The sequence below is a fragment of the Tympanuchus pallidicinctus genome, unplaced genomic scaffold, assembly GCF_026119805.1.
Source record: "Tympanuchus pallidicinctus isolate F22 unplaced genomic scaffold, pur_lepc_1.0 scaffold22, whole genome shotgun sequence".
In the NCBI taxonomy this organism is placed as follows: Eukaryota; Metazoa; Chordata; class Aves; order Galliformes; family Phasianidae; genus Tympanuchus; species Tympanuchus pallidicinctus.
The window spans coordinates 27,487,389-27,512,104 of record NW_026294739.1 but is presented as its reverse complement, the minus strand read 5'-3'; the positions used below and the strand labels follow the sequence as shown (position 1 = coordinate 27,512,104).

At 41.4% G+C, this 24,716-nt stretch overlaps 1 protein-coding gene across 1 annotated transcript in view; it reads left to right on the top strand.

The window, feature by feature from the left end:
• Positions 1-1,183: 1,183 nt before the first annotated feature.
• The window catches only part of PLCG2 (phospholipase C gamma 2), a 57,750-nt gene continuing 34,217 nt past the window's right edge, over positions 1,184-24,716 (top strand). The window contains 6 exon segments of the mRNA XM_052685879.1: positions 1,184-1,312; positions 5,647-5,664; positions 5,666-5,888; positions 18,762-18,902; positions 21,080-21,173; positions 22,672-22,719. Coding sequence (XP_052541839.1) covers positions 1,199-1,312; positions 5,647-5,664; positions 5,666-5,888; positions 18,762-18,902; positions 21,080-21,173; positions 22,672-22,719 — 638 coding nt within the window. The 5' untranslated portion in view covers positions 1,184-1,198.

Below are 24,716 nucleotides of genomic sequence, written 5' to 3'. Positions count from 1 at the left end.
CGGCTCAGATCTTGCAGCAGGCCAGCCAGAGCTATGACCTCCCTTCCTTCCTGTCAGCTTGTTGCTAGCTACTTCAGTTTACCTTAAATCAATATTTACTTTATTATTTACAATATTGTAATGGTGACAATAATTTAGCAAAGTTAAAATGAAAATATTTCGAGAGTGGAACCAAGTGAGCACCAGAGCACTTTTCATGAGAAATGCACTTTGCCAGGAGCCCAAACTCCACCAGGCTGAGATGTGCTGAGGCTGCCACAGCTATCAGTGAACTTGCTTGAAGGTGGCTGCTTGGGAAGTTCATTATTTGAGTTGTGCAGCTACAGCTGGACAATATCCTCCAAGTTCCTTGTGCTAATGGCTCTCTAATTTGTATTTCCAATGGGAATCGACAGGATAAAACTATTCAACTTTGTCCTCTGCACAAAAGCTTTATTTTCTTTGTGGCTCCTGTAGTAGTTGGCACTAGTTTTGGGACCATTTTTTATTGCATGCAGGAGGCCACCTGGCCAGGCCTGTGATCCTCTTTGATGCCTTGCTTATTCTTAAGGGGAAGTAATCAACACTTCAGCATCAAGTAAAGGCAGTAAGACAGGGCTGAACCTTTCGATACTGTAATTAAAAAGTGTCAATGTCAATGTCCTTTTCGAGGTATTTATGACTGAAGTGTAAAAGCCTTCAAGTCGGATGGCAGGAGCTGCTGATTATGACTTTCAATCTTCTGTCTGATGGTGAGGGCAGCCAAGTACTCGTGCTTCTGGGTGCACTGAGCAACAGCCAATGTTTCCAAAAGTCACTATTTTGCTGCATCTTTTTAAAGAATTGCTTACCCCATTTATATGTCTATGTTGATATGGTTTTGTTACAGCAATTCACAGGATTCCACGCCAAAACGCTCCACTGAAGAAACGATTTTCTTCCACAGGTTATTTCCTTTCACACAGCCCTCCAGCTCTAAGAGTTCTATCAGTGAAGCCTGAGGTTGCACAACATTGGGAGCTGGTAGGTTTAATCTTCCTTCCAGGACAACCACACTGAAGTGCATCTACACGTAAGGCTGCTACAGTTTGCAGTGCTGCTTCACTTCTGCAGCATAGACTGACTATCACAAAGATGGTCAACTCCGTGCCTGTGTGGCTTGCGGGTTGCTCAAGGGTGGTTCCTGTGCTGAAGCGATGATGTATGACTGGTGAGGAGCATGCTGGTACTGAGCCCCATGAAGCAGAACCAGGAGGGGCTGCTGGGGCTTAGGTTCACCGCCAACACACCCACATTAACACTGGATTTGACGGCTGGGATTTGGAGAGCAGAGGTACAAGGTTTGGGGCTTTCTTCTTTTTGTGGTGGTTTTGTATGCACTCTTCTGTTCCTGGTCCTGAGAAGCTGAAATTATTAATCAAAACCAATCGGGCTGCAAGCTGAGGTTGTTGTGGTGTAATGGACGTGGATCCCATTCATTTTAAGCCTTCCACCTAAAGTCACCCATCATCGTTTATTCGGTGCTTAGGTTGATGACCCCTGCAGAAAGGCCATCGCTACTCCTCACAGGGGCTTCTCAGGGGGCCGCGGCGGCTCTCTCCCACCTCAGAGGGCGGCTGAGGGCCAGCGGGCAGCAGGGAGGCGGGACGGCACCCGCCCCGCGGGCGCTGAGGGGACGCGGGCGCCGACGGACGGGAACCCGATCGGGCAGCGCCGCCCGCCCGCCCCGCGCACCAGGAGGTGGCCGCCGGGGTCACGTGGCCCGCCCCTTCCCGGGTACGGCAGAAGCAGAAGTGGGAGCCCCGGAGAGACGCGGCCGGGCGCGGCGACACCGCCGCCACCAGCACCCCGTGTTGACACCGGCAGCGCCCAGCGCCGCGTCGTCCGCGCGGCCGGCGGAGGTGAGGCTGCTGGGCGGCCGGCCGGCCGTGCGCGGGGCGTCGTGGGCAGCGGGAGGCGGGCGGGGAGGGAAGGTGCCGCGAGGCGCTGCGGGGAAAGGGGCGAGGATTCGGGCGGCTCGCAGAGGTGACGGAGCCGCCCGGCACCCCGCGGTTGGCTGCTGGTCAGCGCTGCTGGCCGGTCTGCTGGAGGGGGAAGAAGCCCTGCGCGGCTCGGCTGAGGGCCGCAGCCTGGGCCCGCCTTTGGTCCCTAGCAGGTGTTCCTTGCGGCCGAGCGCTTTGGTTCCCCCTGCTCGGCAAAATTCCGTGCAAACAGCCGTCTGCTGGTTGCGATTAATTGTTAGCGAGGTGGAGCTGCTGCTGGTGCTGCACCCGGCTGGCTGAGCTGCTGTCCCGAGGCAGGGCTGGGGCAGAGCGTGCAGCGACGCGTGCAGAATGGGGCCGGCGGCGCCCAGAGCTCATGGGAAAGTGTAGAAATTGGGGCGAGTCTGACTTCAGATTCCGCTTTTTGAGCGACCTTTGTGTGCAGGGAAGGCACCTGCGTGTGTCCTGTGGCTCAGGAGCGGTTCTGCTGTGCTCATCTGAAGCGTTCATTGCCAGCCTGCACATCTGTAACTTCACCTGTCTGCAGCTCTTTCTGTGTTTTATCAAATGTCTACATGGTACAAATTGTAGACTGATCTTCAGATAAAGGTTTGGTTTTGAAATTGAGAAGTACTAGCACTAAATAAGCAGGTTCTTGGATAGCACCAAGTACATCTTTCTCCATGTCTGTGTTCACTTGGCTCTTTGCAGTGGGTCTTCCTGACCTTTTTGGTACAAAGTGTTCAGGCTCTTCACTGAAGGGCAACGTAGAAATTACTGTTGTGTCACAACACAGTAAGTAATGGGTAACGCTGATTCTGCTTTTGATACAGGATAGCATTGAAGTTTTGCTCCTGTGGTGCTTACAGTTGAAGGGAAAGAGTCATATGTTCATGTCTGTGCCTAAACCAGATCTTGTATGTTATGTGATCAACTCTTTGAAAGGGTAGATAACAGCAGGACAAGGGAATATGGTTTTAAGTTGAGGGAGGGAAGACTTAGGTTGGATGTCAGAGGGAAATTCTTTACAGAGAGAGAAGTGAGATGCTGGAACAGCTGCCCAGAGAGGTTGTGGATGCCCCGTCCCTGGAGGTGTTCAAGGCCAGGTTGGATGGGGCCCTGGGCAACAACCTCGTCTAGTATTAAATGTGGAGGTTGTTGGCCCTGCGTGTGGCGGGGGGTTGGAGATTCATGATCCTTGAGGTCCCTTCCAACCCTGGCCATTCTGTGATTACCAGATCACTCACTGAATCATTTAGACCTTTCTTTCTGCTTTAGGCTTCAGGAACTTTTCCGTAGAAGAGCAGTAATGCTTCTGCTTCACACAAAGGTGTCTTGTAGCTCATGGTCCACTGATTTAGAGGCAGCCAGGTACTGTGTTGATGAGGATTATAATGGAGTTCTGCTGGGTGAATGGGTAGAAATATTGTAGGTTCAAGTCATTGTGCAGTGAAGGTTATAAGAATGCCGAAGGGCACATACTTGTGTCTAGGAGGCCTCTTAATGTTGAGAAGGTTATGTCTGGTATCGTGTGTTCCATTTGTTCTTTTGGGAGGTCTGGTGTGTTCCATGGTTAGGAAGCTTTCTGTGGCGTTTGTTCTAAATTATGGAACAGGTAAACGGATGATAAAGGTTGGTTAGGTTGATGAAGTGCTATGATGTTCTTTTCTTTTTTTTCTTACTGATGAAGTTGGTGTCCTCAGCTACAGTGTTGCTTCACTGTAAGTTAAAAGCTTGGCTTCTAGCTTAAGATTTTAGGTAGGCTAAAAGCAGTGTTCACTTTCTTTTTTAAAGAAAGAGCTACTTTAAAAGAGGAAGTCCAGTCTATTATGTTCAGCGGAAACTGCTTAAGAAGCCACCTCTGAGAGGCAGTTCCTTTGTATTAAGGGGCTAATCCCTCAAAAAATGCTTCATTGCCTTTTATTAATGAGTATGTTTAGAAGTTCCTTTTTGTGTTCTTTAAAGACACGTTTTATTTTACAGTCGCATCACAGTATGCTTTTTAAAGACTTATTTTTTATTTTATTTCTGTTCTCCTTGTATTATATATGTTGTTGTAGCTGGACAACTGTGCCTAAATTGCTAGATGCAAAGTGGTGGTGATTTCAATGACAAGCTGGATTTGTTCCAGGGAGTCAGAAAAGATCAGCCACATTCTGACTGAAATCTGACACTGTGTACAATCCTTAAAAGTTGTCCAGAAGTCTCAGTTGTAGCATTGGCATATATGTATTTTTTTTTAAGTAGTAGTAGGACAATGGAGTACCCTTTTCTTACACAATAACAAGCTAATTAAACATGGTATAATCTGTGTGACTCTTTGCAGAACACTAAATGGGCTTCAGGCTCCGTGCAGGCAAAGCAGAAGAGGCCACTGCAGATAAGAAGGGCCTCGTGTTTGCTTCTCTGATAGCCTAAAAAAACCCAACCCAGCATTCAGTGAAGTTGTAGATTTTAAAAAGAGATTGGGAAGATTGCACTGGACCACTTCAGAGCCTGACAGATGGGACTGAAACTGGTTAGTGACAGCACTGAAAGACAGCTCTGTGGTATTGATGAGAGAGCAGAAAAGAGAGCGCCTTAGTGAAGCGCAGGTCAGGAGACTGACATGGGGTGAGGGGGGGAGGGTTGGAAGAAGTTAGCAAGGGGGAAGCGAGAAGTGACACGGACAAATTAGTTATCAGTGCAGAAACTGAAACTGTGATGGAGAGTAATGGGCTGAGGAGACAGGAGGAGAACAGCAGGGATGCTGTGGCTGAGGGAAAATTGTGCAGGACGCTTAGACCTGTCCTGCCCAAGGGTGAAATTAAGGGGAGTCATGGGGAACTGCGTGGTAACAGTGGCAAAAATGGTATCACTTCTTTGTACGTGGATGATAGAGCAGGGTCTAGGGCTTTCTGTTTGTAGATAATCCTGCTGAGGAGTAATCAAGCTTGTAATTCGCTGTTAGGTTTTTGGAATTCTCTGCAAGCAGGAAATGAATGCTTCTGTATTAAGACAAGGCAAGGAAAACAGCAAACCTGCTGCAGTTCACCAGAGGTGCAGCATTTTGATTGTCTGAAGTTGGTACTGTGAATGAAATAATAATAAAAAAGAACAACTAAGGGAGAGGAAAAAGGTTTTGATTGTGCTTCAAATGTTGCAAGTATTATTAAATATTATTTTCCATATTGATATCTCGATTGTTAATACTTAGGACAAAATTTTCCAGATATTTTTTGCAGTTCCAGAAGTTGTTACCCTCAGTTTCAATCAAGAAGTGAAGATTTAACTTCTAGCATAACATAGAACTCACAAAGTTTTTATAGCACACAAATCTGCAAGTACTCTAAAACAATAAAGAAATTCTGTAGGAATGACTGAAAACAGCCAGTTCTATCTCTGTCAAATAGAAAAATGCCCATGAACAGAGACTTGCTGGTATTTTACTTGCTATAAAATGGTAAGTAAAAACTGATCTGATACTTGAAAGGACCCTAAGCTTGAAGTGATACTTTTTTGATGTCTTACGAAACTCCTGAAGTCATCAAATCAAGATAAATATAGTCAGGGTTTGAGCTTTGTTACTCTATATATGGATCTACCAGTATCTTTAATTTTAATAAATGTGGTTTTAAAGGAATAAAAATACTGTCTTAAATACTGATTCTTTTTTTTCCTCCTTTCTTTCTTTTTTTCTTTTCAGCACAGTGAAAACCATACAAGTTTGTTTGAAAAAGAAACCTAAAACAATGCCCAGAAAGAGTATAGATTATGGAGAGCTGCCGGAGTATGAGAAAAGCCAGATCAAAAGGACATTGGAGCTGGGAACTGTTATGACAGTATTCAGTATTAAGAAGAGTAGTCCAGAAAGGAGGACTATTCAGGTTATAATGGAAACCAGGCAGGTAGCCTGGAGCAAGACAGCTGACAAGATCGAAGGTTTCTGTGAGTATTTTCAAAGCGTCCACGAACTTGGAGTTTCTAATGAATTAATGTAATTGTCAAATATTTGTTTAGTGAGCCTTTATTAATATGATTAAGCTTTTGGCTAAGAAGAGTTTGGTAATTTGCCAAGAATGTGCTGAATAGTCGCAGTGCTGGTGAAGGATCTTCTGCAGCTCGTTAGTTAGATAAATAATGCTGTGCTTATATGTGGTTAACATGCTTTTTCTCTAAATCCTGCTCTCCAGTTTTTCATCTTTAAGTATGATGGTGCTTTTGCTGTCTGCTATGAGTGGCAACTATTTTCCACAGTTAAGCTCAAGAGGTCTTGTAGCTTGAAATGATCAGTTCTTCTTTACCTCTTCTTTCTCCAAAAGCAAAAGCTCCAAATAAAAGGAAGCTGAATTAAAGTTTGTTTTCTTGAGGAATTTGCCGTATCAGGATAGGAATCATTATTTAGGAGCATTGTTGGAAAGTACCAGTGTCTCGGGGGGGTGTAGGTGTGAGGTATAAGGCATGGGTTGAAGATCCTGAGTTGATGGAGCCTGTTTGGCTGATATCTAACCTGTCTGTAATTAGGTGGGGAAATAAAAGTGGAGTTTGTAGCTGCATAGGACTGCAAAAGCCATGGTATAAAATAAAGTCAAACTAATTTTCAGTTCTTACTGAACAAGACTGATATCAACCAAGCTCAGCCTGCAGTTTTTGGGATTCTTGCAGCTCCCATTGTTATAATGTAACTACAGAGTTTGCTTATGAGCACATGGCAGCTATTTTATTTTACTATTTTATTCAGTTGTGGACATTATTTTACTATGCAGCTGCTAAATGCCTTCAGTAAAGGAATTGAATTGTTTGTCTGAGTGGCCAGAATCATTTATTGCTCAGCCTCAGATAATATGAGAAGCTCGGTGCTGAATTTAGGAATTGAAATTGTGATAAGAAGTTGGAGTTTGGAGGTGGAGAATTCTCAAGGCTGTAGGAAGAAATTAAGTGTAGCATGGGGAATCTCAGAAGTGAGACCAGAACCTGGTGAGAAGAGCCAGAACTCATGAGAAAAAAAACTAGTCCAGGCCTGGGAGAAGGAAGAGGGGTTAAGAACATGAGGGAAACTGAGAATGAATTGAACTGGGGTGAGGGAAGAGGTCACAGATATGGAGGTGCGTGTGTGTGGGGATGGAAATTACATTGTAATGTGGGAGAAACTGGGGAGAAAGAGAATGGGGTTTGACTATTGATTTGTGGATTTTTAGAAACTTCTTTTTTGCTAAATCTACAGTAAGCTAAAAGTGCATCAATCTGTGAGGTTGTGAAGATGAGCACTGAGAATGTACGTGGTTTTTGAATTGTCTGTGCCACATCATGTCATGCTACTTCCAAGCATTAAACTTCTACTTGTTACTGTTTCTGCTGGCCCCTGTCTGGTTCCTTGCATGGCCTGGATCTGCAACAGGAAACCTGCTGGAATGGAATGAAGGACTGGTTATCATGAGAATGGGTTTTGTCATTGGTGATGAAAATGTGCTTGTATGTAGTGATCTGCAAAAAAGCAAACAGATCTGGAAACGTTCATTAAGATTGATTAACTGTCTTGCTGTGCCTCAGTTACTCATGTAAATTGAGGGTAATTATCCCTTCCTATAATTATGAGTGTGAATGCAAGTACTTTAGTAGTTCTGATATGCTCAGATCTGGGAATGAGGCAAGCTGAAAATAAGTCCTGTGTGGAGGAGTAATTCGGTTACCAGAGCATGGCTTGAATGTACCTGGTAAATAAAAGCTAGGGGGATGCATGGGTTAGAACAAATTAGGAAATGCCCATGTAGTGGGTGAATAAGGCTTTAGAGTCCTCTGGCAAAAATAACATGGAATCATGGAGGAAAAGACTGCTGCAGCCAGTTGTACAAAGTAGCCAGACCTGAAGAGGTGTGTGCATAGAACTACGTCCCATCAATCCAGTCACTGGCCCTACGCAGAGATGTTGACAGTTTAAAGAGAAGGTGAATATTGTGTTAACTGACAGCTGGGTAATCCAGCAGGGTAATGACTTGTTACCAGCATAGGGAATTCAGCTGTAGAGCTGCAGTTTATCCAGAGGCCCTCTGCCTGAAAGTTCCAGTGCTGCAGCAGGGATTTTAATTCGGCAACATGCAAGTGACCTTTACAACAATGGAAACTTTAGATCTGAGACCATGACCTACTGAGAGCATGTCATTTGCACAAATGTGCACAATATTATTTATACTTATTTATTTTAAAGAATCTTCCCTAACCCTGAGAATTATTTTGCAGGCTTTGCTTCAGAAAACTATGTGAACTGTTGGAAAGATTCTATCTACTTGAACTGAAAGCCACTGCAGCTTTAACTTGCTGGCAGTATTTCTGCTGAAGAGGAAGGAAATCTTTTTTTTTATTATTTATTTAATAAATTTGCTATTGTGTCTCTTGACTGAGACTCAGGCTTCCTTTTTTGCTTGAAAATTGGAGTATTTATGGATTTGTACTTTACATGTATTTGGTAATTTAAAGCATAGGCTGCTTGAATACTGGTGATAGGGGGAATTCAAGTTTTTATTTCTCTGGAGCTGTACAGAAACAATACAACCAGTTTTATGATAAGAGAAAAATTGTTTCCACTTATGTGTATCTAAATGTACACATGAATGACCCCAAATATTCACTGTTGAATTGTGTTGACCTTGTGAAGAATAAAAAAACCTTATATATTTGCAATGTATACATATATTTAGTGGCAGAGGGCATTAGGATCTCAAGTTCTGCTATTCAGTATCCTGTGCTTTAATACTGAGTAGTGCTTTTCAACACATAGTTTTTGTGATGTGAATTTTAATGGTTGCTATTTCCACCTGCCTCACTCCAGTAAGAATTGGTATTTATTAGGGGTGAGAGTAGAACAGTAACTGTAGCAGTTCAGGAGAGCATGGTAGGGATAGATACAGTCATCATTTACTGTTTCACTGTGTGTTGGGTGCCTGTCTGCAGCCCTGGATTTTGGAAATAGCTGCACAAATGAGTGGAGGTGATTCTGCTCCGTGCTTGTTGTGGCTGAACCCTCAGGTTATTACAAGGAACTTTTTCAGTTTGGTTAGTGTTGTTTTGCAAGGGATTTAGGTTAAGCCTCACGCTAATGACTAGGCAGGAACTTATATTTGGATTAAATAGGTCTGCTCAGGAGAGATACAGTATTAGCTGTGCTGATAGAAATGTTTAGACAACCCTGTGGCCTTCAGTGTGGTAGTTCTGCATGTTCTTAATTGCATTACCTGCAGAGAAGGCTATCAGCCTTTATGTTCAGCATGGACTGGGCTGCGAGCAGCCTGATCTAGCTATAGATGTTCCTGTTCATTGCAGGGGAGTTGGACTAGATGACCTTTAAAGGTTCCCTTCCACTCAAACTATTCTATGATTCTGTGAAAGAGCTGCTGAAATCAGAGCTGTTTCTGCTCAGTGTAGATGTGTTACTCTGGATGAGTAGGTTAAAATGGAGCTACTCTTCTTTATAAAACTCTTAGTTCCAAGCCATTGTTGTGGTAACAAGTGATGATATACAAAGGCAGGAAAATCTGGTGTAAGCATTCTTCTTTGCTATGTGGCTTAAACTGCACAGTGCCAGAGTATTGGAGGTTTTCCAGTGGCCATCTGAGAGAGTTGGGTCACCAGATACAAAAGACATTTTCTAACAAAAGGAACTGGTGTGAAATCTCCATATTGTCCCCTGTGCAAAATAATGCAGGTGTCCTTCTAGTAGGATATGCTGTTTCAACAGTAGATCAGGGAGCCAGATTTTCAACTGCTACATTCATGGAAGTTCTCTTACTTTAATAGTTGTGTTGGAGCTGAATGGTGCTACACAGCTTCTCAATTTTGCAAGCACAAAGTCTTATTTCAGCTGGTGCTTTGTTTTAGCTCTACACATCAGGCTGTGCACGACACACATCGTAACCTCATTGTTTCCCTTAGAGGAGCCTCATGTTCCACCTCTCCTTTTAGTGTCAGTCCTCCCTGCCCATCTGCAAGGGAGGGAAAGGTGCCCATTTGTGGTTGTCTTAATGCAGTGGACAACCTGTGTGCAGCTGTTCTTGAGTGATGGCTCAGTTTTCATGAGGACAATGTAGCTGTTGAGCTTGTCCAAGCTGTGGATTTTTCTCTATGTATGGAAACTCAGATCCTCTTTTGAGACTTCCCTTTCTTGGGTTTACTGTGGTTTTGCTGTTGGAACATGTAACATGTTGTAGGACCAAACACACAGATTAGGTGAGATGACTTCTTTATGGCCTGCAGTGTTTGAAGAGATTACTATATGAGCACCTTTCAAGAAAAAATAATGACAATTTGTCCATATTTTACATTCTTTGGAAGCATGAAGTTGTCTTTTAAATGGAAGGGGAAGGGTCAGCAATGGAAAGAGTGGAGTTGCCTGACTTGAAGTTTCCTAGGTTTAGTAGAGGTCAAGAAGGTTCCTAGTGCTGCCATTCTATGTCATCTTATAGATGCCTTTCCTGGATTCGCTTGGGTCCAAGGAACCAATTGAGCAAAACTGAAATAGATCGAAGGGAGCAATGCACCTTTTAGAAGAGCTGTAATCACAGATGTTTGGCATGCAAGGTTTCATTAATGTATTAAAATTAATGCAAGTGACATGTGCTTCCTCACATGGGTCTGCAGATAGCTACGCAAAAAGCTGAGAGGAACAGATCTGTGCTAGATATCACTATGTTCATCCATGCTTGGACTTATTTTGTCATCTTGCTATAGTTCTGTACAGAGAGATGTTTCCCTCATAGCTCTGGAGTCATCTGAGGGAAACGTTTGTAGGTGCAAAATGTCAGGGATTTTTCTTCTGCGTTCTACTTATTAAAGGCATTCATTTTTATTCTGCATTGTCCTCCATCGTTTTAAACTACAAGGATAATGTTTGCTAGGAGGGCTATGGGACTGCTTGTGGGGCTCAGAATATCAGAGCTCTCAATCCTAAGTTACCAGGCCATCAGTGGTCAAGCATTGATTTAACTTCTGATGAGAATGTTTTTGCCCTCGAGTCTTTTCTTTATTTACTTCTTTTACTTCTTTTCCCTGTTGTGCTTTGTGTGGTATTAATACATGTGCCTTGAATGAGACCTAGTATGACACATCCATGGATCATGTACCCATAGGTTTTAGTGGCCTATGACTGAGTTTATGGATTTGCAACTTCAGAAGTACTGACCTTGATGACTGGAACAGAGCTAAACTAATGTGTTATCAACACATCAGAAAATGAAGTTTCAGTTTCCTGGTATGGAGGGAATTGATTTGCTTATTTAATTTGTAATGGTTCTTTTCTGGCAAACGCTAATTTCTGCATGCTGTGTGCATGACTGTGAAGCTGTGACATTACTGTGATGCACTGCTCAGCATGTCACTTCCTGTAGTTCTGCCCTGTGGTCGTGGAGCATATAAACCCTTTACAGCAGTGCAGGGGTCTGTGTGGTGGCCCCACCTTAGTAGCTGTGCTGCTCTTTAAGCTCTGTCCTCTTTAAGTTGTTGCAGGTAACCACACAATAGATATGTTGAGTGTTGCTGTGGTTTCTGGGGTCACTTCTGCCTCCATGTCAACGACCCTGCTGCTCTGTGTCTTTGCTGGGGTAGCACATGGCCCACAAGCAGCTGCACTGTCATAGCTGAGGTGGCAGCACGGAGAACTTCTCAGCAGCTGTGAAAAGCAGAGAGGAAGGAAAGGGTGAAGAGGAGTGGGAACTGCTGATGTCAGTGTTCTGCCAAGAGATGTGTTTGGGATCCAGCACCTGGCATTTGCTGACTTGGAGTGTATTCAGTGCTACCCAATATTTATTTGTGCCACGATGGACGTACTTAGATGCACGTGGATAAACTAAGGCACAAAGAGTTTATGGTATCTAAGTTGGTGTAGCAAGTACTTGATGAGTTGTAGGCCTTCTGAAAGGTGAGCTGGAATGGATATTTTGTTCTTTACTGATGGGAAGCGCTTTAAGGAGAGCTGTTAAGGGAAAGTTTGTGACAGCTGGAGTCTGATTAGTCACTGGAAAACATGGGAGTTTCTTTATGCTCCCCCATCAATCCTTGTGTGAAATGGTGATTCATAGCTAGGAGAATTTATGCTCTGAGATGTCCGTGGCACCACCACAGCAAACAGGAATAAAGCCTGCTGAAACTGAGCTTTTGTAACTAATTATGTACTTTGGTTTAACAAATCTTCAGTCCAGATATATATTAATGTAGCAGGAATACCTTATACCTTTTTCATTTTTAAATAACACGTAAGACTCACAAAGAATAATATTTTATCTTAGAATTCACATGAGCTGCTAATTTCGTGCTATCTTTCTTCTCTTGATTTTTTCCTGCCATTTTTTTCCAGAGTTTGTAGAGCAAAATGGCTGTGGCCCACTTCTTTAATATATTTACCATCTCAGGTTCACTGAATGTTACTAACTGAATTAGTTATTTGTCTAATGTGTGAAAATAAAAAGAATTATCAGAGACTGTTAAAAATCACTTATGCTTTACTTCCTGCTCAAATAGGAGATTTTTCAGAATTAAAAATCCATAAGCGGAATTTTCATATTTCAGGGATGTATTAAGAAAGGGAGTGAAAGAAAACAAAGAACTAACTCAGTAAATTCATGTTGTACATAGAATTTAGATCTGTGAGTACTGCTCTGTTTCTTCCTTATCTGCAGGATTGCACTGTGTTTGTTTTCAGGTTTTGTCATACAGCCAAGTAGAAACCACATTTCTGCAGAAACACTGCACCTGGATAATGATCAACATTCCCTAAAGCAGCAGTGCATCTATAATGCAGTCATGTAGATAACTGGAGCATAGCAGGCCAAGTGCAATTTACAGGTTGAGGTGAAATGCAGGGATGTGTAACTAATATAATGGCAAACTTATGTGCGCTGCCACAGATGGTGCTGTTCTAGCTAACAAGGTATTTATTTATTTAGATCTTTATTCTTGTATTTTGTGATTTTCATCCTGCAGCATGTTATCCTTGAGATCAAATTTTGCTGAATTTGCTTTTAGTATCCCTGCTAAAATGAGGTGCAGAAGGAAGCACGTTTTGGATCTGAATGCAGCATTCCTGCCAGCTGTTGGACCAGCAAGAACCTAAGAGGCTGTTTGTGGAAGTGGCTCGAATTCTTAAGCATAATTGAGGGATTTTTTTTTTCTTCGCCAAGTTAACTCGCACAGTCATTTAATTGGTAAAATTTGAATGTCAATGGGAACTCCTTCTGTTCTGGGAAACCTTTCTTTCTTTCTCTTTGGAGAAAATGGTATGAATGTTTACAGTACCTCCACCTTTCTGGGTGAAGTAGTGAATATCAACATATTCTGCAGAGAAGTGTGAAATGCTTGTTTTGGCTGCAATGTTAGACTTCATCTTGCTAATTTTCAGCTGTCGCTATTTTTTTCTCTCTAAATTTCTGTACTCTTTCAGCCATGTAGTTATAAGTAAACAGCAGGAACAAACATAACTCCCACTGAATGCTCGAGAATCGTATTCTGTCATTTTCGTTCTATCGTGCATTCTAAAAAGAACAAAATGTCATTGTAGAAGTGAATCTACTTGTTGCTCTTTGCAGAGTATCACTTCAGAAGGATATTAAAATTCACCTTTTTCCAATTTGAAACTGATGTGTTTCTGTTCTCTTACTTAGGGGATCTTCGTGTAAGCATCCAACTGAGAACTTAGACCATGGTTTCTGTGGTCAAATGAAAAAAATGAATGTGTTTTAGCCTTTAGCTGTCTTCAAATCATTTTTCAGCAATTCAGTTCTGTGGTGTTTAATGCTAGCTTACAAAGACCAGAGTTCCTGTTGTGGCTGGCTAGTGAAATGGAGATCCAGCATGGTGATCTTTGCAGACCAGAGCTGCTAATAGGGTTGGTTGGAGTGAGTGGGGGATGTACATACTCCAGTATATTATCCCCAAAGTCAAAGTTTTGCATGGCAACCTTTTTGTTTTGATTGACGGAGTAGACCATCAACTTCTACAGGCACCTATGTACTTTTTTCTCATTTTCTGAAGGTGCCTTTTTCTTTTTAATATGAAACTAACAGCCATTTGAGGTCTGTGGCCCTTTGAATGCAGAGCCCATCAAACTGAGAAAAGCTGTAACGTGCTGTTGCTCTGCTGAGCTGTCCAGCAGGGAGCTGTTAATCCACAAGGTGCAGCTATCATTGGTAGGATGGTAATTCATTGTTTCTGTAGATGGTGCCTCTGTGTGACATGAGGACTCCTTGGGAAGGTACTCAGGTGCTGTGCCAAGACCCACCACACCATTTCTCATGTTGCCTCCTTAAACTGTGCTTTCAGGTACTCCTGTGACTTAGCTGTAATTCCTTGGCTACGGCATGTCGTATTCCATTTCACTATTTGTATGTGCTGAATCACTTTGCATACCACTGCTGTACTCACGTGCTTCAGCTTTCTTCCTTCATATGACTTTGCCCTTCTGTGAGAGAGGCCTCACTTTTTTCTCTTTAGAACAGTGCAGAGTGTTTCGCTGCTGTTTTGAATAAAATAACACACACACCTTGTGTAGTTAATCTTTAATTCTGTGAAACTGAGAGCAAAGTCATTGTCCTCACAAACCGCAGTGAAATCCATTTGCAAAAAGATACTGAAGGCCTTCTTCGTTCAATGGGTGCTCATTTGCACATTGCCTATCTGGAAGGAGGCAGCTTCTGCCTTTCTGAAATGAAACCTTCTTTAGAGTATTTTGTAATGCAAATTGTTGAGAAGATGTGGATTCTAAAAACTGGTTCTGAAATGCTTGTGCAGAACATTATTATGTATACACATAAAAATGCAAAAATATTCGTACAGAGAATGCCCACCCTTGTGTCTGGGTCTGTGCCGTTTGATGATCAGAGTCCCTTATTTTCCCTTCTGAAACATTGCCAGTAGTTTCCTGGTAGACTTCTGGGGCCTGCTGTTGAAAATAGCTAATGAAGAAAATAATGCATTTAATGTATTATTGCATGTTTTCTTAGTGTGACCTTACATGGTCGCTTCCAGCTAACATATTACAGTTCTACTGTTAGCACTGGCTGATTTTAAGCACAGTTCCTTCGTGCAGTTATCTGCTTGGCCACTGAATAGTTGTGCTTCCTGCAAGCAATGAGTGATGTGTGAGTGCTAGGGCTGGAAGGAGGCAAACCATTCCCTTTGGATAGCAGTTCTTGTTTGTTCCTGTTTAAATCTTACCTGGAATGGTCAGCACAGTGTTGTCATATACAACAATGTAATGTTTTCTGCAGTTCTGTTTGCGTCATTCCTGCACCTCCTAGTTCTGTTTTCCCATCTGCCTCTTGGGGAAGCTGAAAGAAAGGTAACAGCAATTCATGATTTTTGCTACCAAGTTATTTGAATGAAGATCAGTGGAGATGTTATGGATCAGAAGGTGGTTGTTAAGTTTGTGGCTGTGAAGAGTTTTTGGAGGCATTCTTAGTTGCACAGTGCTGTTTAATCTGTGCAGTCTTTGGAAAGTTGCTGTGTAGTGGTGTAATGATCCACTGAATTACTGATTTACTAAACAGACACAGCATCAAAAGCAGACGTGCAGCTGCCACAAATGCAGTGAAAACTGCATATCCAGACAGAAGCCTGAAACAGAATGGGAACTGAGGGTGCCTTGGAGTCCAGTCTGGTTAAACAGTCACCTGGGGGAGTTGTCAGAATCAATTGAGGACTGATGAGACTGCCAAGAAGATTCTTTTAACCCATGGAAAAAATGACATAGAAGAATGGATGAAATGTGAGCTGGCGTTGTAGGATTTTTGAGTGGCACTTAGCTCCTTAACTCTTTGGCATCTTAATGAATGCATTAACAATGTCCTCTTTATCTTGTTGGGTGTTAGTCAGCTTCTCTACAGAACGCTTTTTGAACTGTTTCTTTGGAGAATTCAGTAATCTTATACTGTTACTTGGAAATTGCACTTGCAAGCCTATTGCACTCAATCTTACAATTTGCAAGCTGCATATGTTCAGATCTGTGTTTTTTCAGATATAAATGGCGCCAGGAATATCAGTCCATGAAGCCAGGTCAGAAAATGACTCTGCAATTTGCATGTAGGATTGAGAAGAAGAAAGGCTCCATAAGATCAGTGCAGTAAGAAGATGGAGTGTCCGAGGCACTGTGCTGCTACTTCTAGCACAGGCATGAAGTTGTATTTTAATTGTTCGGTGACGGATTGTGCTATAATAAGTTCACAGTAACAGGCAACTTGGTACAGTTGATTTACTAATCTGAGTCTGAAACATGTTGTTGCTTTTCCTGGCTGTTCCCTTCTTGGATCATTGGGATCAGCCATTCCGGATGCAATGGGCGTTGGGTGGAGGGTGCTGGCAGCTCTAGTCCCTGTGGGGGGGACAGCAGGGCTTAGCTGAGACCCGAATATATCCTGTCTGTGCACGTCTCTCTCTTTGCCCCTCTGATGCTTTTTACCCCAACTTTCCTATCAGTAGTACGAAGTAGACTCATGTTAATCGAGCTTGCTCTAAAGAACACATGAGAAATCTCATAAGAGCAATGTAGTTCTTGTAAGGCTTTATTAAATGAACAAATTCCAACACTTCAATATTGGTACACATTAATGATACAGCTTTCTCTAAATTGATTACCCTTATAAGAAAAATAATTTACATTTATTTTCTTCTATTGTTAACAGCATCTATTCCCACAGTCCAGTCCTTAAAGCAGCGTGAGTAAAAGAAGACTGTAAGATTAGCAGTAGCACCATGAAAGCTGTGTGTGCAAAAATCCTTGTGCATATATATGTAAACACATACATTCACATGAGAGAGTGGAATGGTAGGGCTGAAAGATTGTACTGCAAAGCAGAGGAGTGTAGTGAGTGCATATGTAACTGAGGGAAGACATTAAGCAAGGCTGCGTGTTTGTTCAGAGGTCTGGGTGAGGTAAGAGGCACTTGAAATGACAACAGCAGTGCAGATTGTGAAACTGTTCTATCGCTGCTTATAGGTTATGTTTTGAGGGTCTCTTTGTTGTGTGGTGTTTTCTCTGCGTGGATTTATGGGAGCGTGAAATGAAGGGTACACTTTGCTTTCAACTTCAAACTGTGTTTCTCAGCAGAGATTTGTTGGTTGAAGGGAAAGAAAACGTACCTGGTGTTGTTCTTGTTCATTATCGGCATGAGCTAGCGTGGTTTATTGTGCTGTATATTGTGGCCACTAAACTACTCTCTTTCTTTGCATCCTGAGTGATGAATGTGATTGAGTGGGCTTAGCCTATCTTTTTCAGATGCTGGCATTTTGGGATGCATATCCAGGTACACTGCTGAGGATCTGTAGACTGTCAGAAGATTTGAGTCGTCAGTGAGAGCTTCTGGTTGTGGATCATTTATGGTTATATCATGAATTTATATTAGAAGGTTACACATAAACTTAGGGCTTTTGTCCATCCAGATATTAAGAGATGATCTAGTAGTTTGAAAGAGTGACTAAAGAGGTTGAGCCATTAGCTGTGCTCTATCTTGAAGATATTACACTAGGAAAAATAAGTTCAAGAAAGATGCTTGTGTATTAGGAACAATTTAGGTTGACATTTAAGGTCTTGTTTTCCCAAGAGAAGCCAAAGAATAAGGAGTATTAGGTGGGAAGTTTGGCCTAGGATACTTTGTGAGGAATAAAAAATTGAATTAATAAATGAATGTTTCTTTACCAGCATCCTGTTGATGGATGTCCTAGCTTGTATCCCCCTCCTTTTCACACTGGCCTTTTCACACTGAAACCCAGTGATAATGGGCCAAAGCTTTAACCAATGTTTAGCTACTTCACCCTGTTGGCAGCCGGGTTTCTTTTTGATTATATGTTAATAACTGTGATGAGGTGTTCAGTTAAAACTTGATTTTTCTATTATGGAGTTCTTAAGTGCATGAACAGAAATCCTCAGTTATTTTCCTTGGATCTTGCTGGGTTTGATAAACACATTTCAAGAACAGCCATTAAAAGTTTCTCTTCACTCTTCATTCTGCAGCTCGTAACTCGAGATTGTCCAGAAGTAGGAAGAGCCACTTGTTTGGTTCACAGGCAGAACAAACCACTTCCTTAGTTTTTTAATAAGTATCTTATCTTGAGACTGCACATATTTCTATTTCAGCGCTATCTCGCTGCTCTTATGCAGGCAGTATAACGAGGGTTGGACAAAAAGGGAGCTGACTTGAGAAAATGCATGCTTATGCATTGTTCCCACTTGGCTATGCTGTAATCAAATCGAAGGTGCTACAACAGCTTATGTTGCATGACAGATACCTGTTTGGAGATGGCTGGGAAAAGGCTCGTAAATGCTTTAATTATCAGGCTGCATTTTCTCTTTACTTTCTGGAGGGTGCCAGACACACTTGGTTAATGTACTGAAGCAAGCTGACTTTCTGAGATATGTTGGATACTTTTTAGTTAGGTTAAATTAGAACCTATATCATTCTTCTGTCTCTGACCAGTTGGCAGTTGGAAATTTCTTGTTTAATATAAATTCCGTTTGTGAAAACATGTCTTCTGTACTCCAAAGGGACTATGTGTATAAGCTTTGTCCATTGATAGACAGTGAAAGGCATATGATAGGAACAGGAGAATTTATTTTTCTTCTTTTGGTCTTTCCCTGCTATTATCTTCTGGTCAGTAATACGCCGAGTCATTTATTTGTGGATTGCAAGCTGTTGCAATTTGACTTCCTTGTCATATAACCATCTATAATAATACACACATATATAATACATGCATACATGTTTTGAGTCTTTTGTCTTGCTACTTCAGACTCTGCTGGAAGGTAAGTTCAGTTCTGCTGACTGACTTACTGTTGTTTCCTTTCAGTGGATCTGATGGAAATAAAAGAAATTCGCCCAGGAAAGAATTCAAAGGACTTTGAACGATGCAAAGCAAAACACAGAGAAGAACACTGCTTCACTATTTTTTATGGTACCCAATTTGTCCTCAATACCTTAAGTTTAGCAGGTAAACTTTTTTTTTTCATTTGTTTGCTCTTTGAACTAACTACTGAACAACCAAATTCACTAATGAATAATAATGCATGCAGAGTATTATGATTTTTGACTTCTGCAGTTCAGGAGTGCACCAATGCTTAGAACCTGAAACCTTTTACTTGGCCCTAAACATCTGTGAACTGACGCCTTTGTAATGTTTTGCTGCCCAAGTGTATTGTATGAGGCTTTTCCTTATATTGTCTAAACAGAACAGTTGTATAACTTGTGGATGTAGTACGTGAGTCAGTTGCCACAGTCTGTCTTGCACTGTAATGGCCAACACTTCTGTGTGTTTTAGTAACTTTCGTATTTGTTTATCAGAAGACAGCTACTGTTAAAGCACTAATAAATGACATGTCTCTTAGTATATGTTTATATTAATATATCACTTCCCAACATCACACTGACAGAGGTTTTTAGCACAGTTTCTGATGTGCTCAATCATCTGTAGCAAGGAAAACTTTTGATGGTTAAATCTCTCTTGTAAAGTTTTCAGTGCTGAAGAGCAGGGGTGATGTTGTCCTCTTTAAAGTCAGCAAAGGATCTGGCTGCGTTAAAGATGAGAGCAAAATATTGCCCTGGCATTTTCAGTATGGCCAAACAATTCTGGAATCAGTATCCATAGAGTTACACTAAGTCTGTATTGCAGAAACTTTCCTATTACCTATGAGCAGGCTAATTTGAAAATGAAATTCTAGTTTAGTTTGTGCGGGTGTGAGTCACTTGATAATACTAAGCCTCTTCTAAAGAAGGATTAGGGGACCATAAATAACATTGGAAGATGATAAATTTAAAGTGAAGAAGTGGATGGGAAATAAAGAAATAGTGCGTCCTATATCTTGGGTAAGGTTTGGAGCACTTCTTATTTCAGGTGAGATTATTTAGGATGGCAAAATCAAAGATTTTGAAATGAAAAAGGATATCAGTTTTTATAGTGCAGGCTGAATACGGTTTCTGTTTGTGAAGAGATTCTATTTTGAAAAGCTTGTAATTGAACTCACTTTAGAATCATACTGAGAGTTTATGCACAGTGGTAGTTCTCTCTGTCCTTGCCATGCAGAAATGTGCCCACCCATTTCATTCATCGAAGTTGTTGCAAAATCTTGGGAGAAAAGAGGAGTGCTTTTCTAAGCACTGTGATACTAACAGTACCTTCCTTTTTACTTAATGATCATTTTTTTATTATAGAAGCTATATACTCCAAGTAAGCTAACAGAGCTTTCATGTATGTCTGAGAATTAAGAGCTTATAGATTGCAGCTCTGAAAACCTTTCCAATCTGATGTGCATAACAGTGTGAGTGATATAACCTTCAAGTAAGGGGGAAATCCTTTTCCTTGCTAAGGCTTTGTCTTGGTTTCTTTAAACTATATTGAATAGTTGCCACTTAGAAGTGAACGGTGGCTGTCATAAAGGCCAGAATTGTCTTGAGGGAATTGGTTTGTTATTTCCAAAATTGTAACTAAGTCAAAAAACATTTCCATAGGGAACTGTTGGGCTACATATGGGCCCATATATGCTAACATGCTGGGCTCTGGCTTCATCCCAGGGGATAAAGCATTGTTCGAAAATGTGTTTAGATAAAAGTTAATCTTCATATTTTGAGAAACTGTTTTACTTTGAAGGCAGTTAAATAATTTGCACGGATTAGAACTCCCAGTTCTAATTTTCTTTTTTTGTTTTGTCAGAACTGGTTTAATTGGAAGAATGCCATCATGCTGGTTCAGAACCAGCATTCTAAGAAGTACTCTACTTTGCCCAACTGAAAGCTGTAAAAATAGCATCTCATCCAAGGCCCCCCAAAATTGATTTCAGTTTGATTGGTATCTGCCAGGGAAAGCTGAATCCAGTCCAAGATCTTCTGTTGTGTTCAAACTTTACCAAGCGATGATGCTAAATGATGTAGAAAACTGTTCTCCCATTAAAAGACAGAATGCTAGATTTCTGTCTAGCAGAAATGCTGCTAGAATTAGGCAGGTCACCCCCAAATTTATGCTGTTTTGTATTATTAGTTCTAGAATTAGCAACAGGGGAAGCTATGCAATGAGATTGATCAAAAAGAAAGGTTGACCTGCAGCTCTGTATACTGGGGTTTAGCAAGATTTCACGAGTTATGTCCTACTTTCTCATAGCATATTATTTTTTTCAGCTGATTCTAAAGATGATGCTGATAAATGGTTGTGTGGCTTGAATATCTTGTATCAAGAGGTCATGAGAGCTCCAACACCTGCGATCACGGAGAGGTATGCAGACATTTTTTCACTTTGTGGGATTTAACATTTCTTTGGAATTTGAAGAATACCTAAAAGAAGTTTTTAAAGTGCAACTAGTGGTGCTTGCCATTTACCTTAAGAAAAAACAACTTGCCAGTTAGTTGATGATACAAAAAGATCCTATGGAAATTCTCCATGCCTATTTTTCTATATGCATGTTCTGGATTTGCTGTTAAGAACTTGCAGTTTACCTTGCTCTGTGTGCCACAGACACACACACACACACACACACACACACACACACACACACACACAAGGTCTCTGAATGAAATCTCAAGAGCATCTAATCTAAGTTCTTGGAAAATTCATGTTGGGCAGTTACAGTAGGCTTGATCTGGTAGGTGTGTGTTGCAGCTCTTGTGTCCCAGTGATTCACACGTGCACTTTTGTAATTTCTCCTGTTGATACCATTGCATCACATGGCATTGTGATTAGTTCACTTGGTAGATGGGCTGAAAACAAACATCTTGAAGGCTTACCTTTTAGCAGCCGCCAGCATGATGGTGCAGTGGCACCCTTAAAGCTTCTGAAGATGTCACACTTGAAACTACTTATATTCAGAATGTGAATTTTCATGACGAGCTTCTAAAACCGTTTCTGCATTTGATTGCTGTTCATCAATGCTGACTTTTCTGTTCAGGATGTGTCACTGTTACCTGTTTTATGGACATACTCGGTCCTCAAAGTCTACTTAACCAAATTGCCACATTGACATTAATGTTGGCTGTACCTGCTTGTAATTCCAAGCTGGGAAGAAAGTATTCACTTAATCCTCCCTTTATCTGTTGTATAATATAGCAGAGAGCTGATACACAAAGTGTTGCTAGGTTTCAGTCTCTTTGTGAAGTGGACAAAGTGATGTCCTTAGAGAATTGAGGATAAGCTTAACATTAACATGCTGTGAGCAGCCTAAGATCAGTAGTGTGTGTAGGTATTTACTATTAATACTGCTAACAGTATTTTGCTGGGCAGCTAAAGCTAACATGCATTCCAATGAGGCTTTTCTTAAAAATTATCTAAGCTGTTTTTCCCTTCCCCCTGCTTTTAATTTTTATGCACGTTAACAGAACTTTGAGTCAGAGCCTAATCATAAATTATTGACTTGGTCAAGTAACTCTAGTTTGGGTTAGCTGAAGTCTAGGCCCACTGTAGCAAGTAACATGTTTATAGTTTCTGTTCATTCTTTTGTGCTGTGCACACCCTTCCCTTTCCTGTATTGTTTATCTGGCTTTAAAATGCAGTATTATGTAGTAAAAAAAGTATGTATTTACAAATACAGTTACAAAACCGTTTGAAAGCTTAGATGCTGCGCTGAAAATATTTCTGCTTTATCAAAAGACATGCATTTTCTGATTTTTAAATGCTTCTGTTGAATTTTGTCTCCAGATTTTGATATTTCATTAGTTATATTTTCTTTATTATTCTCAGATTAAATCTATTTTCCCCATTTTTCCTCCTTTCCCCCAAGCTGGCTGAGAAAGCAGATCTATTCTGTTGATCAGACTAGAAGGAATAGGTAAGAAACTCTCTCTTTATGTTCAGTTTGTTTTTAATGAACTTTTATTGCAGGCCTTAACATAGAGCAAAGAGAAATAAATATTTCTTCACCAGAGTTGACAAGTATGACATCCCTTGAAATGGTGTTTGCTCTTGCTTTAACAACTTGAGTGTTGCCTTTTGCTAGATGCAACAATAGGTTCATGTATGTGATACGAGGAAACAAATGATGAGAAATAAATGCTTTTGCTTTTAGCCTAGAATTACTTTGCTAGAATAAGGAAAGGCAATCGCCTCTCCCTATTCTTTCTGCAGAGACTCAGCTCAGCTGTGCAGGTTTGTTAAGTTGCTTGCTTTACAGAGGTCTTTACCCCTTACCAGCCAGCTTGGCCCCCAGCAGCATTGTTTGCATAGCCTGCTGTTCGTTTTCCTGCGCAGACTTGCTGTGAAGAGTGCTGGAGTGACTATGATCTATTGTAGACAGACTAAACCCAGCTCTTAAAAGCCTTCTTGGGCACCTGGAGCAATCAGACTGCATAAGGAGAGTTCAGCATGGGCTGCTAAAGATCCAGGGTCAGTGTTTAAATGAATAGCCTTACCTGGTTTCAGACTATGGTTAATGTGTGTGGTATCTGGTTTGAGAATAATCAAGGCAGCAGTTGTCAGATACATCCAGAGACAGGGCTATCCCAAGGAATAACATGAATTCTTTCCTGCAGGGGGTCACAGCTGAGACAAGAACAGAACAGAGTATTTAGAGGATGGAGAGATAACAGAGATACTTGATGAGTGTATTGGGGAAGACGTTGTTGTGACAGGGTAATACTGTGGGAAAAAAGTTCCTTTAACAGTGGGAAACCAAAGACGCTTTTGATGATAGCTACAGAGAGAAACAAAGTTAATTATTTGGAATAAGGACAAAAATCTTTGGTTGTATGTTGGTTTTTTGGGGGGTTGTTTGTTTTGTTCTGCTTTTTGAAGGCTTGCTGATGAGTGAAATTTTTGTGCTGTTGGGCTAGATACCTGGGTTTGTCTTTGCCACATATGCAGATAGGCCAAAGCATCGCTGTGCTTCTCATGTGGAAAAAAATGCCATGGGCTTGTAGGTTCCCTTGTGCTGTGTTGCTTTGTAGTTTGAGTTTCAGGACTTTGTTTCAGCTCAGTGTGTGCAGTAGGTTTGCAGCTTTTGCTCAACAAAAGGGACTTTCTAAATGTATTCAGCTGCACATTTCTGGTTAAAGTTGCCAGGACATGTAGAACACTGGGAAGAACATTAACCCCTTTTCATCCATATGTATTATATTACCATGATTTTGCTCTTTGTAATGTTCATTTCTTTTCTAAGTCTGGAAAAGAACATGCGTTTCCTCTCATTTAGACCTTTTCCTTAAAACAAAATAAAGTGTGATGTTTCACTGTGTGAATAAGACTGTTATCGCAGGAAATAACACCCTTCTGCAGACAGCCCGTGGTGTTGTGCAGCTGGCTTCGGTGTGAACCAAGACAGTTTGAGGAATGGTGTTTTCAAAACTGCTCAGAACAGTGAAGGGCCTTGACTGGATGCTGGCTTACACCTCCTGATGCATTTTGTAAAACTAGCTCACAATTGAGGTATTTGGAGGGGGATCATGAAGCAAAAACAAACTTTAAGGTACAGAAGCTGTAGCTGACAGGATGCCTGCTGAAGAGGTTTCACTTGGTGCTTAAGGGTTGTTTCATCACTGTAAGACAGTCTGCTGAGGTTCGAGGGGGCTTGCAGGAGGAGAGGGCAGTTCTTTGTTCTGGCAGATGATTCATTTAGAGAATTTCAGGAAAGGAGTGTGAGCTGGACTTCTTTTTGTTTAGTGCTGCAGTTTCTAAGGAGGTTGATTGTGAAGGTTATGCTTCCAGGCAAGTCCTATGTACTGTGCTGAGTTTTTGCCAGTGGTGATGAAGCCTCAGCTCTTTGTTTTGGATTGTGCTTGTTCAGCCAGAGTAAACTGCTTGTTCTTGGTGTTTGGGGTGTGAGCGGAATGA